The 18,066-nt window shown below is 33.5% G+C and overlaps 1 protein-coding gene across 1 annotated transcript in view; it reads left to right on the top strand.

The window, feature by feature from the left end:
* The first annotated feature begins 3,661 nt into the window (after positions 1-3,661).
* LOC133782374 (callose synthase 1-like) overlaps positions 3,662-18,066 on the top strand; it is a 28,745-nt gene continuing 14,340 nt past the window's right edge. Inside the window, exons 1-22 of the mRNA XM_062221661.1 lie at positions 3,662-3,918; positions 4,739-4,968; positions 5,319-5,419; positions 10,994-11,112; positions 11,207-11,294; positions 11,401-11,511; positions 11,591-11,707; positions 11,798-11,887; positions 11,979-12,070; positions 12,283-12,409; positions 12,884-13,021; positions 13,115-13,188; positions 13,277-13,376; positions 13,830-13,955; positions 14,052-14,169; positions 14,861-15,195; positions 15,391-15,443; positions 15,544-15,604; positions 16,873-16,954; positions 17,031-17,080; positions 17,165-17,251; positions 17,822-17,956. Coding sequence (XP_062077645.1) covers positions 4,788-4,968; positions 5,319-5,419; positions 10,994-11,112; positions 11,207-11,294; positions 11,401-11,511; positions 11,591-11,707; positions 11,798-11,887; positions 11,979-12,070; positions 12,283-12,409; positions 12,884-13,021; positions 13,115-13,188; positions 13,277-13,376; positions 13,830-13,955; positions 14,052-14,169; positions 14,861-15,195; positions 15,391-15,443; positions 15,544-15,604; positions 16,873-16,954; positions 17,031-17,080; positions 17,165-17,251; positions 17,822-17,956 — 2,385 coding nt within the window. The 5' untranslated portion in view covers positions 3,662-3,918; positions 4,739-4,787. The remainder of the gene's footprint in view (positions 3,919-4,738; positions 4,969-5,318; positions 5,420-10,993; positions 11,113-11,206; positions 11,295-11,400; positions 11,512-11,590; positions 11,708-11,797; positions 11,888-11,978; positions 12,071-12,282; positions 12,410-12,883; positions 13,022-13,114; positions 13,189-13,276; positions 13,377-13,829; positions 13,956-14,051; positions 14,170-14,860; positions 15,196-15,390; positions 15,444-15,543; positions 15,605-16,872; positions 16,955-17,030; positions 17,081-17,164; positions 17,252-17,821; positions 17,957-18,066) is intronic.

Raw genomic sequence — 18,066 nt, 5'->3', positions numbered from 1 at the left:
ACAGTGTACTTCTGTATTGTTTTCTTTGTGTTAATTGTGCAGGTTGAACACACTTGGACATTGGTCATCAAGCTTCGGGAGAAGTCTTGTTTGTGAGTCACTTTTCGGGAAGAAAAGTGCAAGTGTTATGATTTGAAGGGAGTTCAAGATCTTAGCACTTCAGAAATTTGATTAGGAGTTTAGATTACAACAGTTGCGAAAAATTCAAGAGGGAGTCTTTATTTGTATAAGTCAATTTGGTTTTGTAATCGTTTAGATATTCTTCTAATAAATTTCATTCTCTGGGCGTGGCCTCGTGGACTAGTAGCAATCTGTAAAGATTGCTGATACCACGTAAAAATTCGTGTGTTCTTTACTTTATGTTCGTTTTTATCTTCTGGTCACAAACTGTTTAAACATATCTGGTTTCTGTTCAAACAGTCGTTGTATCTGTTTAAACATTTATGTAACAGTTCAACAATTAATTATTTAATTTGAATAATTAAGTTGGTAATCTTAAAAAACAGAATTTCAGTATATTTTTGGTAGATATTTGTCAGACAATTGAGACAAAGACACCATGTTTCTGTTGTATCCAAAAGATGGTGTTTTAATATTTAAACTCGCAAGTGCACGAATCGTTTCAGAATATAATGTTCATGTAAGTACGAGGTCGAACCCATGGGAGTTGACTAACATCAAAAGAAACTATTTCAAACAAAGCAAGAATATTCTAACCTAGTTCCAAATATTTGATGAGATTTTGTTTTAGAAAAATAAAAGACAAGTAATAAAAATATTAATGATAAAACTGGTTTTCAAATGAGATATGTAAAATAAGATTATTAAGATTTTAGAATCCACAAAATGCAAGTTCAATAGTATTTATAAGTATATTGATTCTCAAGTTTTGATATAGTTGAAATAAATCACACTATATATTTTTTTCAAAATATATTTTCTATTCAAGCACAAGTTACCCTTTAAAAAATGTAGGATTTTTCTTTACTTATATAAGATATAATTTCTAAGCATTAGCTGTGTTACAACCTAATGAAACTACAAAAAATCAAAGAGATTATGTTTAGGCAAAATATGATACTTATGCTCTAAGAATTAGATGTGAACAATTTAATGAAAAACATTTAATCAAAGAATATCATATTTTTTTCATAATGAAGAACTAAGTGTAATATGCTTTAACAATCAACATTAGATGAAAAATGCATATCTTTGATAGAAAAATCCATAAACAATGTTGTACAAATGGGAAATCAACATACAACAAAAAATACTATCTAGTTACATTTTGCTTCATCATCATCTTAATAACCTTTGAAAAAGATTAGAAGCTCATAACTAGATAAAAAATACAAAATAACATACTTGACGTGCTCTTCAAAAGATGAAAATGGTAGAGAGAAAATAGTGAAAAGAAGAGAGAAAAATATGTATAGAAGATGTTGAAAAGATGAAGAAGAAGAGCTCCCCAAATGGTCTTACAAGACTCTATTTATAGGCAAAATATGGAGATTAAATTAATCAAATTAAAATAAATAAATTGATTAATTTAATTGTGTTGGGAAGTGGTAGGATAAATAGAGTAAGTGTAAGAGTATTGGAAAGATGAAATGTTTGGTTGGGTAAAAGATTAGTGAAAAGCTAGGGTAAAAAAATCAATTAGGAATGTTTATTTAGGTAAGAAAAATAGGGAAGAGTGAATTGATATTTGAGTGAAAAATATTGGGAATAAAAATGTGGTTTTTGGCCTTTTGGTGGTTATTGGCAGCTTGGTTGTCTTGGCATGGGACATCATGTCGAATTGGGCCTGTGTTGGGCAGCTGCTGGGAAGAGGCAGGGAGATGATGGGCATTGGGCCTTGGCTATGGCGTGGGCCCAGGAAGGAGATGGCAGATTGATGAACTTGTTGATGCTGGGCGTTGGTTGCTTCAGGATGCTATATGCTGAAGAGTGTTTCGGTTGGAAGCATGATATATGTTGAGGAATCAGCTGGACAGGTGGTGGCGGCTTATGTTGGCAGCTGGAGCTTCAGGCGTCAAAGTGCTGAAGGAGAATTGGTGAGAGCAGAGAGAAGGCTGGACTCATTTGGGCTGAAGGGTACTGTAGCAGGCGGTTTGGGCCTTGGAGCTGGTGGCTGTTTTTATTTCAAAAATACCACTTTTCTTCCTTCTTTTCCTTACTTTTCAAAGCTAAAAATTGCATTAACTTCCCTACAAAATAAACATAAACTAAATCATAATAAAATATTTTCAACTATAAAATAAATCAATTTCGTTTTTGTGAAAATATTAATTATAACTTAATTGATATTTAACATTTAGTTTCAATAAAACAACATTTTTTTTTACCCCAAATTAAACAACAATAATTTAAATAATTAGCTATAATATTTTACAACAAAATAACTATAAAAACACACAAAAATCTATAAAATTAAATTAAGCCTAATAAATTCAAAATTACTTAAAAACTTAATAAATCAATTAAAAACTTAAGGATTAAGCAACAATTAGTACATAAAAAGTGGTAAAATAACTCTATTTTGTAGAGTTATCAATCACGTAAAAATTCGTGTGTTCTTTACTTTATGTTTATTTTTATCTTCTGGTCACAAACTGTTTAAACATATCTAATTTCTGTTCAAACAGTCGTTGTATCTGTTTAAACATTTCTGTAACAGTTCAACAATTAATTATTTAATTTGAATAAGATATTTATCTGACAATTGAGACAAACAAAGACACCATGTGTGCTAAAAATTAATTAAAATTTATATATTCCCTTTCTAAATCCAAGACTGTATATTTTAAGAAAACTTTCAGACAGTAAATAATTTTTAAAATGAAAAAAAAAGTTAAAAATGGGCATATAGTATATCTTCTTAATCCCCTCATCATCGAGAGCCAATTACTGTATATACTCGTAATCTTATCAACTTACCATAAAAAATCTCAGTCCATTTAGTCAATTCAATTCTTGATCATATATCTTTCGGATTCGTGTTGTCTTATTCAAATATAAATAGTACTATACAAATATTAAATGTAAGAGATATCTCTATTGGGTTTCTCCCCTCAAATAATTGATTGGTGTTTTTGTCGTAATAATACACCATTCATCATCACCATATGGTAGTTACATGTAGCGTTCATTGTAGGACCCACCGCACCACAAGCGGACGGCACCGCACTGGATACCAACTTCTCCATTTCTTTTTATGTCAGACCTGATCAACCATAAGTTTAACTTGTTTTTTTTGTAGCTTTAGGAGGAGGAGTGTCTGAATTCTGAATATCTGTCAGTGAAAGAGAAGTGAAGACAGGAACAAGAACCTGGGAGGAAACTGAGAGTGATGAGCTGGCACATTTTGATTGGATTACATAACAGATGACCAAGAGAGTCAACTAAAACATTGACTCCTTCCTTTGGCCACAAAGCAGCTCTAATGCATGTATGTACGAATCCACTCAAGTACTCAACTTTTCCCCTTCTTTTCTCTCTGTTTTGTTTGTTTTGTATAGTAAGGTGACTTTTCAATTTTATGCTTGCAGCCTAAGTTTTTTTTTTCTTTTTTCTTTTTGAGATTATTTTAATTGTTTATAAAGTAGGTCTTTCAAATATTAATTTCTTTTTTTGAAGCTTTAGATATATTATGTTATAGCATGTCTCTTTCATAGTTCACCTAATAAGCTTTCTTTGTATACATATAGTATGTTTTTGTGCTGTGCTCATATTAGTATTGTTTTTAGTTATTTGTGTCTATTGGAATATACCCATTTCATATATTTAAGTACTTAGTTTGGTTTCTTAGAGAGAAGGCTTTGTTTTGTGAATATGATAATAATTTGGAAGTTCTTGACTTGTGATTGGTTGTAGATATCTTCTGGGCTCAGAAAGAAAGTATGGTTCACTTATAAGGTGTGTTCTTTTTCTACTTTCTGGCAACAAAAAATCAATCATCAACCATCAATAATCAATAATCGATCTTGAGCTTAATTTTTATTTAGCTTTCATTCTTTTGGGTTGACTACCTCTGACTTTAATTGCTCGTTACCAAAACGACTTCTGGGAAAATATGGGGAACTATACGTTGCTTTTCATCTAGTATGTTAATATTGTTTTATTTGAAAAATATAATTTTCACACTAGTCAATTGTTGAGCAGTTTAGTTTCCGAGAGAGAAAAAGGAATTAAGAATACAAGGACCCAATTTACATCTTGTTCTGTTGCTTTAATGTTTAAATACCACTGTTCCATGGGACTTTGAACTTTAAACTTTAAACTTGAGTCAGTCAAAGTGAGGAATAGTGTTGTTATAGATTCATGGAATTTAGGAGTCCTTAATTAATTTGGAGTTTGTATTTTGCTAAAGAAAATATAGAGGGAAAAGACTAGGAGAAAAAACGAAAGAAAATGCTTTCCTATTGTTTAATAAAACATTTCTTTTGCAAAATCTCTTTTTTCTAATATATGTTTATGAAAAAAATTCAATATTACATCAAATTATATTCTCAGGTTTCCTATAAAATAATTCTCTTATCTTTTGTTTAAATCCAAAAAAGAAAAAAGAAAAAAAAAACAAATTCCAAGAGATTTTGTTTTATTTTCCTCCTAAAATCTAAATTCCAAGCATAGCCTTAATGTTTGATGCTTGTTGGCTTTCAAATTTATGATTTTGTGAAGGAAAGCTTCCGTAATTCCTCTTATTCTAATGAATTGTTCTTTTGGGTGTTGGCAGTTAGAGAAGCAAGCAATTTAAGCTAAATATTACAGACTCAGTTGTAAAAATGGCATACAGTAGGCGGTCTGATCAGCCCACACAGAGACTTCAGCGGGCTCAGACAGCCAGGAATATACTGGAGCCAATGCTGGACAGTGAAGTGGTGCCTTCTTCACTGGCGGATATTGCACCAATTCTTCGGGTTGCTAATGAAATTGAGGTTAAAAACCCAAGAGTTGCTTATCTCTGTAAGTTTGTGTAGTTGTTGCATTGTTTCTATTTCAAAGTACAGTTTTGATTATCAGTCATAGCTAAAAAAAAAACACTAATGTAACTTATGTAGGGCTTGACATAGTTTTTTACCATGCATCATTTAGTAGGAGAATGCAATGAATATTATTCTGATCTCTCACTTTAATTAGCTAGCATTGCTATTTGATTATTGATCTTGTCTAATTGTTTAGTGGATAGGTGGTTACATTATGATGGTATCGTTTTGTTCATTAAAATCTATAGTTAATGTTTCTAATGTGTTATTCATTTGCTAAATTTACTTTGAGGAATTTTAAATCAGTCCATAATTACATGTTGAAATCAGGTCGGTTCTATGCCTTCGAGAAAGCTCATAGACTAGATCCCAAATCTAGTGGACGTGGTGTTCGCCAATTTAAAACTGCACTTCTTCAGCGTTTAGAAAAGGTAAGCTTCGCCTATGAGTTCACTTGTTGCATACAGTTTTATTGGGTCATTATAGTATGCAAATGTTAACCGTATACCAATAATGAACTGCATGGATGGTGATGATGATTCACATTTTTCCATTCATACATACTCTCTAGTATGATGTTGATCACAAGCCATGACAAAAGGAGGCCTTCACCTTATGCTGTGTTGCAGAAAAGGAGGCAATGACTTTATTTCATTTGTGCTTGTGTGTCACAAAAATATGGGGAGGCAATTTTATTTGGTTCATTCATTATTATTCAATTGTTGGAATTATTGTAATTTGAATAACAAACCTATTCATATGTTGTGATGCTCAGTCCATGCTATTTTATTGACTATTTATCTAAACTGAAGAATTTATTTTGAATATGTAAGGGGAATGCCGTGGATGGAATATTTTTTTGGGACAACAATAGGTTTTGGATATATTTATCTATGTTAGATATACATTAGCTGTATAATATTAGCTGTATAATTAGCTATAAATTAGGACTAATTAGTTTCCTTTATTCTCCTAGTTTCCTATAATAGCTTCCCAAGTTTGTCTATAAATACATGTTATTTTCTCAATCAAACCATTGTTTACATGGTATCAGAGAATAATTCGAAATTTGAAATTAGGGTTTATCACAAAATTGGGTTTTGCAATTAGAGTTTGTTATTTATCTTTCTTAGGGTTCCATTTTTCGAAAATCCTATTTAGAGAGTACTTGGACGCTCACCGCCAGCACCATCAGACTGCCCAGCTGTCGATCGACAAAACCTCGGAGTTTGGTCGTCGGAATCCTAGCGCGTGAGCCCCACACGCCGCTTGAAGAATCGGCGACAACACCCACGTGCCGACGCGTGCACGCGCGTGAGCCTCCTTTTTCCGACCTTTTTTCTGCTAGTTGCCTTTTTCGGTGTTTTTGACTCAGTGCTGCATTTGTTTCTACCATTGCTTTCTTGTGTTTGTGATTGTTGAGGTTTGTTCGTCATCCTTTGTGGTTCTTCCTTTTCTGTGCTCGCTGTCCTTGTGTCGTTGTTTCAGCATCATGGCAGACAATAAATCTTTTATTGTGACGGATGTGGTGCCGGTAACGTCTAAAATCACCGACCATAAACTCAATGGTTCGAACTATTTGGATTGGAGCAAGACTATTCGCCTTTATCTATGGAGTATTGACAAAGATGATCGCTTGACTAGTGATCCTCCAAAAGTAGATTCGACAGAGAAAGCTGATCTGACATGGCTTAGGGAGGATGCTCGATTATTCCTTCAGATTCAAAATTCTATTAATAATGAGGTAATTGGCTTGATCAATCACTGTGAATTTGTTAAAGAACTGATGGATTATTTGGAATTTTTGTACTCTGGAAAAGGAAATCTCTCCCGTATGTATGAGGTGTGCAAAATATTTTATGGTGTGGAAAAACAAGATCAATCCCTTATAAACTATTTTATGGCATTCGAAAAAACGTATGAGGAACTTAATACTTTGTTGCCCTTTAGTCCTGAAGTGAAGGTTCAACAACGTCAGCGGGAGTAGACGGCTATCATGAGTTTTCTAGCGAGGTTCTCCCCTGAATTTGATTATGCTAAAACACAAGTTCTTTCTGGGTCTGATATCTTATCTTTGCAAGACGTCTTTAGTCGTGTTCTCCGCACTGAAATGACTCCATTTGTTCCACTTACTGGAGCTTTGGTAAGTCGCAGTAATAGTAATTGGCCTGAGAGTTCTTCTACCTCAAGTGGACACAAAGGGGGATATTCACAAGGATTTGACAATTAAACATCAGATTCTGGAGGCATTTTTTGCAACAATTGTAAAAAGCCCGATCACACCAAATTTGAATGTAGAAAGTTGCAGTTTAAAAATCAGCAAAGACAATTCGCTTAATGTTGCAAGCACTAGTGATGCATTTGACAAATCAGTTGTTATTTCTGCTAATGCATTTGCCAAGTTCGCACGGTACCAGGAATCACTTAAGTCGTCATCTCCTTCTGTCACTGCTATTGTTGATTCTGGTAAAACTAATGCATGCCTTATTTCCACATTCTCAAAATGGGTCATTGATTATGGTGCCATAGATCACATGACAAGTAATTCTAGTCTCTTTTCTACTTTTCAGTCTCATAGTTCCACTTCTACTGTTACCTTAGGTGATGGGTCACCATCTTCTGTTTTTGGATCTGGCCCTATTACTCCTACTTTGCCATCAGTCTTACACTTACCTAATTTATCCTTTAATTTGCTTTATGTTAGTCAACTCACTCGTAATCTCAATTGCTGCATCTCATTCTTTCCCAATCATTGTTTATTTCAGAATCTTATGATGAAGAAGAATATTGGTAAAGGACATGAATCTAGTGGCTTGTATGTTCTTGATCCACTGCCACCAACTTCTATTGCTTGTTTGAGTGTCGCTTTTGCTTTTGAGGCTCATTGTTGGTTGGGCCATCCATCCCTTCCTTTGCTCAAGAAACTTTGTCCCCAATATAGTAAGGTGTCTTCATTAGATTGTGAGTCGTGTCAGTATGCCAAACATCATCGTCTTAGTTCTAGTCCTCGAGTCAATAAACGTGCTAGTGTTCTTTTTGAATTAGTTCATTCTGATGTTTGGGGTCCTTTACCTATTTTGTCTAAATCTGGATTAAGGTATTTTGTTAATTTTGTAGATGATTATTCTCGTGTAACTTGATTATATTTAATGAAAAATCGTTCCGAGTTGTTTTCTATTTTTGTGCATTTTGTGTTGTGATTAAAAATTAATTTCATGTTTTTGTTCGTACTTTGCGAAGTGATAATGCCAAAGAATATACATCTGCTTTATTTCACTCATATATGGTTCAATAGGGCATACTTCATGAAACTTCTTGTGTTGATGCTACATCCCAAAATGGCGTAGCAGAACGTAAAAATAGACATCTTCTTAAAACTGCACGTGCCCTCATGTTTCAAATGCATGTTCCAAAACCTTTTGGGCTAATGCAATTTCTACAGCATGTTTTCTCATTAATTGCATGCCATCCTCTGTTCTTAGTAGTGAGATTCCCTATAAAGCTCTATTTCCCGACAAGTCATTATTTCTGATTGATCCGAGGATATTTGGTAGTACTTGTTTTGTTCGGGATGTTCGTTTGCATGTCACTAAGTTAGATCCCAAATCATTGAAGTGTGTTTATCTTGGTTATTCTTGTCTTCAGAAAGGATACAGATGTTATTGTCTTAGTCTTAGTAAATATCTTGTTTCAATTTATGTTACCTTCATGGAAGAGACACCATACTTTCCGTCCTCACCTGTTCTTACTAGTTAGGGGGAGGATGATGATTTGTTGGTCTATTCTATCACATCCTCTGAATCTATCCCGACACCAGCTCCTACTAAGCCTCCTATCATTCAAGTCTACTCCAGGCGTCCACCTTATGATTTATGTCCTACACCTGATCCTTCATCATCAGATCCAGACCCAAGTGATGATCTTCCTATTGCATTGCGCAAAGCTAAATGCCAGTGTACTTATCCTATTTCTTCTTTTGTTTCGTATAACGGCTTGTTGTCTTCTTCTTGTTCTTTTATTGCTTCCCTTGATTCTATATCTATTCCTAAAACTATTCGTGAAGCCATCTCTCATCCTGGTTGGCATAATGCAATTATAGAAGAGATGAATGCTTTAGATGACAATGATACTTGGGACTTGGTAGATTTACCCTCAGGAAAACAAGCTATAGGATGCAAATGGGTGTTCGCAGTTAAGGTCAATCCGGATGGATCAGTGGCTCGATTGAAGGCTCGTCTTGTCGCTAAAGGCTATGCTCAAACCTATGATGTGGACTATTCAGATACTTTTTCTCCTGTTGCGAAATTGACATCTGTTCGGTTATTTATTTTGATGGCAGCTACTCATAACTGACTTTTGCATTAACTTGACATTAAGAATGTTTTTCTTCATGGTGATCTTCAGGAGGAGGTGTATATGGAGCAACCTCCTGGTTTTGTTGCTCAGGGGGAGTATGGACAGGTTTGTCGTCTTCGAAAATCTTTATATGGTTTGAAACAGAGTCCTCGTGCTTGGTTTGTAAAATTTAGTCAAGCTGTTGAGAAATTTGTTATGATAAAAAGCAAGTCGGACCATTCGATGTTCTCAAACAAATAGATGCTGGTATTATTCTGTTAGTTGTGTATGTGGATGACATTGTTATTACTGGAAGTGATGATACATGAATCTCATCTCTCAAGTTTTTCATTTATACTCAGTTTCACACGAAAGATTTGGGGGTGCTGAAGTATTTCTTGGGTGTTGAAGTTTCGAGAAGTAAAAAATGTATCTTTCTATCTCAGAGAAAATATGTCCTTGATTTGTTAATTGAGATAGGAAAACTGGGACCAAAGCCTTGTAGTACTCCAATGACTCCGAACTTGCACCTTATAAGAGATGGGGAACTATTTGAAGATCATGAGAGATATCGAAGATTGGTTGGGAAGTTGAATAACCTTATTGTGACTCGTCCATATATTGCATATTCAGGCAGCATTGCGAGTCAATTTATGTCATCTCCAACAGCTCTTCATTAGGCAGTGTTAGAGCAAATTTTGTGTTACTTGAAAGGAGCACCTGGACGTGGTATTGTGTATACAAATCATGGACACACTCATATTGAACGTTTTTTGGATGCAGATTGGGCAGGTTCCAAAATGGATAGAAGATTCACTTCGGGTTATTATATCTTTGTTGGAGGGAATTTGGTCTCATGGAAGAGTAAGAAGCAAAACGTTGTGTCACAATCCAATGTAGAGTCAGAATATCGAGCTATGGCACAGTCTGTGTGTGAAATAATGTGGATATATCAACTGTTGACTGAAGTAGGATTTAAAACTTCAGTACCAGCAAAATTGTGGTGCGATAGCCAAGCTGCTCTTCACATTGCATCTAATCCTGTATTTCATGAGCGAACTAAATACATTGAAATTGATTGTCATTTTGTTTGCGAGAAAATTCAGCAAGGTTTAATTCCCACAGGATATGTGAAGACTGGAGAACAACTAGGGGACATCTTCACAAAAACTTTAAATGGGGTGTAGGTTGATTATTTTTGTAACAAGCTGGGCATGATTAACATATATGCTCCAGCTTGAGGGGAGTGTTGGATATATATTAGCTGTATAATTAGCAATAAATTAGGGCTAATTAGTTTATTTTATTCTCCTAGTTTCCTAAAATAGCTTCCCAAGTTTGTGTATAAATACATGTTATTTTCTCAATGAAATATACAAGAATACAATTCTTTTCACCATTGTTTACAATCTAAAAGAAGAATTTCTCTTTTTCCTGATTTATAGGAACAGGAGGTTCTTCTAGTTTTGGGCAGCTGTTTTTGCTTTGTCTGTGTTGTTCTTTTCTTGTATTACTTGTTTCCTCTTTCTCAGAATTATTGAGCTTTTCTTGAAAATGTTGCTTTTATTTTGTAGCTCAGAAGCTGTGATATTTTTCTTAACTGGCTTCCGTCTACCTATTGTCTCTGCTTGAAATTAGGCACAAAACTTGATAATATTGGTTATTTTCAGGAAGACAAGACAACATTAGAAGGAAAGGTAAAAAGTGATGCTCGTGAAATGCAAAGCTTTTATAGAAAATATTATAAGGAATATATTCAAGCTCTGCAACAAGTTGATAATGCTGATCGGTTAGTTCTTATTTTCTTAAAATGGTTGTTAAAGTATTTTGCTTACTTTGTCTGAGAAGTTTTGATAATGAGATTGGTTATATTTTCTAATCAGCACCCGACTGACAAGAGCATATCAAACTGCTAAGGTGCTGTTTGAAGTTTTGAGAGCTGTCAATCAGACAGAGGCCGTCCCTGAGGAGGTAAAAGGATATTCTTGTAACTCCTGTATGATATAACAATACTATGTTGTACTACTTTTTGCTAAGATTACTTTTCTTTGGGAACCTCATTGGATTATGACTACAGATTTTGGAGGCTCACACCAAGGTTGAAGAAAAATCACAGTTATATGTACCTTACAATATTCTTCCTCTTGATACTGAAGGTCAAAATCATGCTATCATGAATTATCCTGAGGTTTGTACCAAGTCTGGTGATTTGGTTTTATGTGTTTATCTTTCAGTTCTACTATGTTTCTTGCTCATGTGTTTTATAGATCAGAGCAGCCGTTTCAGCGCTTCGTAATACTAGGGGCTTGCCATGGCCAAGGGGGCACGAAAAGAAAGCTGATGAAGACATTCTAGACTGGCTCAAACTCATGTTCGGTTTTCAGGTAATTTGACAGAGAACTAATTTTTATTCACTACTTGGGTTTTTGAGTTTTTTTTTTTTGACATGTTATCTTCAATTCCTTAATATGTAGGAGGATAATGTAGGAAATCAAAGGGAGCACTTGATTTTGTTGCTTGCTAATGTGCACATGCGACAATGGCCAAAGGCTGATCAATCAAAGGTTTTTAATCTTGTCGTCCTATATTTCAGATTTTATAGTAAGCCATCTTTTTTACTGCTGGCATAGACTAATATATTCAACCTGTTTTCAGTTAGATGATCGCACGCTGACAGAAGTAATGAAGAAACTTGTCAAAAATTACAAAAAGTGGTGCAAATACTTGGATCGCAAAAGTAGCCTATGGTGAGGCTGTATACTTAGATTCAAGGACTTAAGTTTATATTGATAATCTGTCTGTAGTGGTGACACGTTTATTCATTCTTAATCATTACAAATGTAGTGTTCAATCCATTTTAGCTTTCTTCTACTCTTCTTGGTAATCATCCCAGAATATACTTCAAATCATTTTCCTGTTTTTACTTTTGACCATATTTTTTGGCTGTTCCCACCGGCAGGTTGCCAAGTATTGAACAGGAAGTTCAGCAGAGAAAATTACTATACATGGGTTTATATCTTCTAATATGGGGAGAAGCTGCTAATCTGAGATTCATGCCAGAATGCCTTTGCTATATATATCATCATGTATGCAGTAGAAATTGTAGAATGTTACTTTCAGTTTTGTTTCTTCTCTTATCCTACTTGCGTCTGATTGATATGTTTTCTTCAGAAAATACATTTTTATACCATCTTTTCTTTTTGTGTGTGTGAAATCTTGAACTTGTTCAACTTAAAAAAAAAATAAACTGATTTTTGCTTGATGTGAAACTTTGAGGTTGAGCTTTCATAAATGATGTAGCAACATGATGAAGAAATCTAAAGGGATGTGGGTTAAGTAGTATCTGGAAACTGATACGAGTTTTTTTTAATGTGTGTTTCTTTGTTTTCTCAGATCTTGATCATAACTGTTATCATGCTATTTGCTCTATTTGGGTTGAGCCTTTGTTGAGTATTATAATTTTTTTTTTAATTGTTGTTTATCTGTTTTGTCTATATTATCACATTGTAGTTTGTCTTCTTCTTACTTTTATTGATTTTTGGTTTACATATATAATATAGATGGCATTTGAAATGTACGGGGTGTTGGATAGTACTGTTAGTCCATTGACTGGGGAACACACAAAGCCAGCCTATGGTGGTGAAAAGGAGGCTTTTCTCAAGAAAGTTGTGACTCCAATATATAATATAATTGCACAGGTAGAGGATTGTAATAATATATTTGGTTTCATGTATGTATTTCTTTTTCTTTCTTTCACATATCCTATTAAATTTATTGATTTCATTGCATAGGAATCTCGAAGAAGCAAAGGAAAATCAAAACATTCTCAGTGGAGAAACTATGATGACCTGAATGAATACTTTTGGTATTATTACGTCCATTGTTTCTTAAATTACATGCTTGAGTAATAATGAGATCCACTATCATAATACTATGTTTCTGTAAAATTGTAGGACTGTCGATTGTTTTAAGCTAGGTTGGCCTATGCGTGCTGGTTCCGCTTTCTTTTGCTGTCCTGATGATAACAAAGTTGAGACTCATGATAGAGACAAGGTATGTTATGATATTGGAATTTGGACAAGACTCATACAAATATTGAATCTAAATCTTGAACATTGATAGATGTCTTAGAGTAGTGTATTATTAACCCAATACAATTCAATATATCATATTTTGACAATTCTCTCTAACACTCAAATCCAGTTGCAAGATTCCCAGAACCAAACCTCTCACTGCTTATAGCTTTCTTCTTTCTTGTTCCAAAATTCGATAATAGAAACCTCTCCCCTTTGTAGAAAACAAATGTAGGGTAATAATTACGTCATTTAAGAGGAACCAATGAAACTTTGCTGTTATTGGAGATGGTGAAATAGTAGTTACATTAAGACGTTGTTGTGAATCAGTGATTCTTATTTACCTTTGTAGAATGTTAGATGCTGTAATTACGCCTAACTTTATTTTGATTCAATAGTTTTGTTTTGACTTATGAAAATTCATCATTTCTAGGAAAGAAGGCACGCTACTAATGTGGATCGATGGATTGGAAAATCGAATTTTGTTGAAATTCGCTCATTTTACCATATTTTTAGAAGCTTTGATAGAATGTGGAGCTTTTATATATTATGTTTACAGGTATATTTCTCCTTTTTTTCTATCATACACCCTTTTCTCATATTATGCCGTATATATTTGGCCTAATAAATTGTCTGTATGCTTTTCTAAATTAAGGCCATGATCATAGTTGCATGGAATGGGTCTGGAGAATTAAGTTCCATATTTGAGGCTGACGTTTTCAATAAAGTTCTGAGTATCTTTATTACTGCTGCCATATTGAAGCTAGGACAAGGTATGCATAAAGTACTTGATCATAAGATTATTTGATATTATCCACACAACTTATTAGTCAAAATTGCAGGAGGTTTCTCTCAATACTCCTAGTATCCCATGAGTAAGTTCTAGCGATGTTATTAACCCATAAGTACATTGAATTTAACCCAAGTCTTACATATTTTTAGCTGAAGAAATTTCTAGAAAGGAATGTTATTTTAATGTGAACATGAGAGCATTCAGATAAGTAGGTTTTTATACCATGTTATGCTGATATGTCAGCAGACATACTTTATTACAGTTGTTTAGAATTATGTTGATTTGATTTTCAGAGTAATCATGTTAGGATTAAATGTTTGCTAAAATCAATAGAGACTAATCACAAGAAGATTAGTCCAAACACTCCATTAAATTCCTGTTTATACATTTGAGACACATTCAAAATTTATCCAGGGAGAGAATAACATATTGGTTCAGTTATCTTCAAAGCTGGATTTAACATTTACTTTGAACTCTGCACATTTATATATTAACATGTACCATGTTTTGCGAAAATAACATTTCATCTCGATTGATTTGCTCTAGAATTAGAGAAGATGCTATATTGTCATGGATTGTCAACTTTTAGTAATCAAACTGAAAATGTTGTACTATCAAAAGTGAGTTGTGCTTGTATATATATAATATAAATATTTGTCTTTATCTTGCAGCCACTCTTGATATAATTTTGAGCTGGAAAGCTCGGAAGAGCATGTCATCTTATGTCCAGCTAAGATATATTTTAAAGGCTATATCAGCTGCAGCATGGGTTATCATTTTACCCGTGACTTATGCATATGGTTTGAAAAATCCTTCTGGGTTTGCACAGACGATGAAGAATTGGTTTGGAAATGGTCCAGGCTCATCTTCTGTGTTCATTATGGCTGTTGTCATTTACTTATCTCCAAATATGCTGTCTTTATTGCTGTTTCTATTCCCATTCATTCGCCGACCTCTTGAAAGATCCAACTATAGTATTTTGACAGCCATGATGTGGTGGTCTCAGGTATTCATACAGAAGTTGTAGAAGATTTTTTTTTTATTATCAATAAAGTTTTATATTGATTAAACAAATTCTCATATACTTACCTGTAGATATCCGTCCAGGAATTTGTTATTTTTGTTATCAAATATATTATTTTATACAGTATATATATGTATGATTTCTTTTCTCATTAGTTTAATTTTGGTTGTCTTGCAGCCTCGGCTCTATGTCGGAAGGGGAATGCATGAGAGCTTATTTTCACTTTTTAAGTAAACATGTGAATTTGAGCCTATTTTTTTTATTTTATTTTTTGGAATGGCTAGAGCAAGAAATTTATGGATAGATTTGTACAATTGCTTTGGTTTGTAGGTACACCATGTTTTGGGTTCTCTTGCTTATATCAAAATTAGCATTCAGTTACTATCTTGAGGTAAATCTCTGATCCATCTTTGTATGTTAGAATCATTACCATTCGTGGTAGAAAAAGTGCATATAAATTCCATCTTGACATGATTCTATTTTGGAATATTATGTGTAGGTGGGATTTGAGGTTCAATGTTTGGTGTTGGTCCACTTTTCTTTTTGTCTATTTTTTTTACAGTCCTTCATGTTAGTTATAGTGTACAAAATTGATAATTGAATAGATTTCACCCTATTGATCAGCTTAAAAATATTATATTCTAGATTGGTCCCTATAGTTATTTTGTTAAACCTATGCTGCCCAGAGGCAAGATTGTAATTTCATACAATGATGTAGGTTTCTGAGATAAAAACTCTCACATTGACAAACGAAACAATACATTATATGTGTATACACAAGAGAAAGAGATTTTTAAATCTAAACAAACCCTAGCTTATAGTAAATGTTATTAATTGCAAACATATTCCCACAATTCTCCTTATGCTATTTGGAAAATATTCATCATTCCCAACTTGCAAATACATGAAAGAAACATAAGTGGAGTCAATCCTTTTGTTAATACATCAACTAGTTGACTTGTACTTGTGGGAAATAGAATACAAATTTTACCACTTTCAATCATCTCTTTGATAAAATGTTTGCCAATCCCAATCTGCTTAGTTCTATTATGAAGAACGAGATTGTGAGCAATGTTGATGTATAGCAACTTTGACGTGGCAACACGTAATTCTTGTTAAGATTTATAGGGTTTAAAGTCTAAACCAATTGGTAATAATTGGAGTAGCCTATGGTCTTATAAATGTATTAGTGTTTTCTCTTCTATTTAATACGAGACTCTTATATGCCCCCTCGAGATCAATTCTTTAATTAGATCTCTAACAAATCTATTGGCTCAATATTATTCTAAACCAAATGTTTGCTTGAGTTATTAGGCTTTGATACAATGTTAGCATTTATAGGATTCCAACTTAAAATTAATTGACAATGAGTGGAGTAGTCTATGATCTTACAAATGTATTATTGTTCTCAATTCCATTTAATGTGGTACTCTTTTAATTCTTTTAGCAAAATTTTCGACCACAACACAGATTTATGAGTTCTTTGTGCCCTTGGCTTGTCGATCTAGATACCACATATTGTTTCCTACTTCTTCAATAAACTAAATTTACACTATATATTATTGAACCTGATTTTATTAATGTCAAGTTCATTCAATTTGGCAATCATAGAAAATTCTCACATTTCTCTTTCTCTCTCTCTCATGGTTGTATGTGCAGATCAAGCCTCTTGTAGGTCCAACAAAAGCCATTATGGATATTCATATTTCAACCTATCAATGGCATGAGTTCTTCCCCCATGGTAACAACATGACTGCAACACATGACAATTTATTTTTCTTATTAAAATTAAAATAATTATCATTTTGTTCTTGCAGCCAATAATAACATTGGAGTGGTGATTGCACTTTGGGCTCCTATTCTCCTTGTATGTGTCTGTTCATTTTGGTGTAACATTTGTCATTAATTTCTTACTTTTGAACTTATTAACCTTGTTGTTGGTTCACTGTAGGTCTACTTCATGGATACTCAAATTTGGTATGCTATTTTCTCTACAATATTTGGAGGTATATATGGTGCATTTAGGCGTCTTGGCGAGGTTGGTGAATCTTTGACTTTCCTAAAATTGTTTCATCTGGTGAAAATGCTCCAAAAGCTTCATGTTATGATGTGTCACTTAGACCTAGATTTTACATGGAAATTTTTCTCTAAATTTATGATGTGTCAGCCAAGTAAAGAATATTTGACACTATAGCAGTTGAGGTTCACAGTTCACCAACTTGAAGTTGCAGTTTCTTGTTTAGCTATCACTACTTTTAATCTCTCTTTCAATTAGGTATTTGTTATAATAATTTGTCACGTGATGCATGCACTTTTTATGATTTGAATACATTTAAAAAATAATGTTCTAAATTATGTGTCGAACAACCAAGATCGTGGTTTATACAAGTTATGCCTTGAACGGACTAATTGTATTTTATCACTTAGCTAAGTGATCTCCAAGTAGAAGAGCTAATTTCATTTTTATTTATTTAAACAGTGCTTCACATCAAGCTTTCTTTGTTTAAAAAATAGAATATTGTCTCTTTTATTGCCATTTACTTGCATTGATTTTTAAATGGTGAATCTAAAGTATTGAACTGATAATTTTCTTTATTTTTTTTCTCAGATTCGGACTCTTGTCATGCTAAGGTCTCGATTTAAATCGATACCAGGCGCTTTTAATAATCTCTTAATTCCAAAGGAGAAAACTGATCATATCAAGAAGGGGATAAAGGCTGCTTTCTTTCGCAAAGATGAAGAGGTTTAGTTATTGCTTTGCATTGCCAGATATCCTAATTGATACTGTTAAAACAATTTGGCATCTGGACATATATAGATACTAAAAGGTCATTGTTTTAGTCATAACCAAGT

The sequence above is a fragment of the Humulus lupulus genome, chromosome 6 (assembly GCF_963169125.1).
Source record: "Humulus lupulus chromosome 6, drHumLupu1.1, whole genome shotgun sequence".
NCBI lineage: Eukaryota > Viridiplantae > Streptophyta > Magnoliopsida > Rosales > Cannabaceae > Humulus > Humulus lupulus.
Note: the sequence above shows the minus strand (reverse complement) of the source record. Positions and strands in the feature narration are given on the sequence as shown.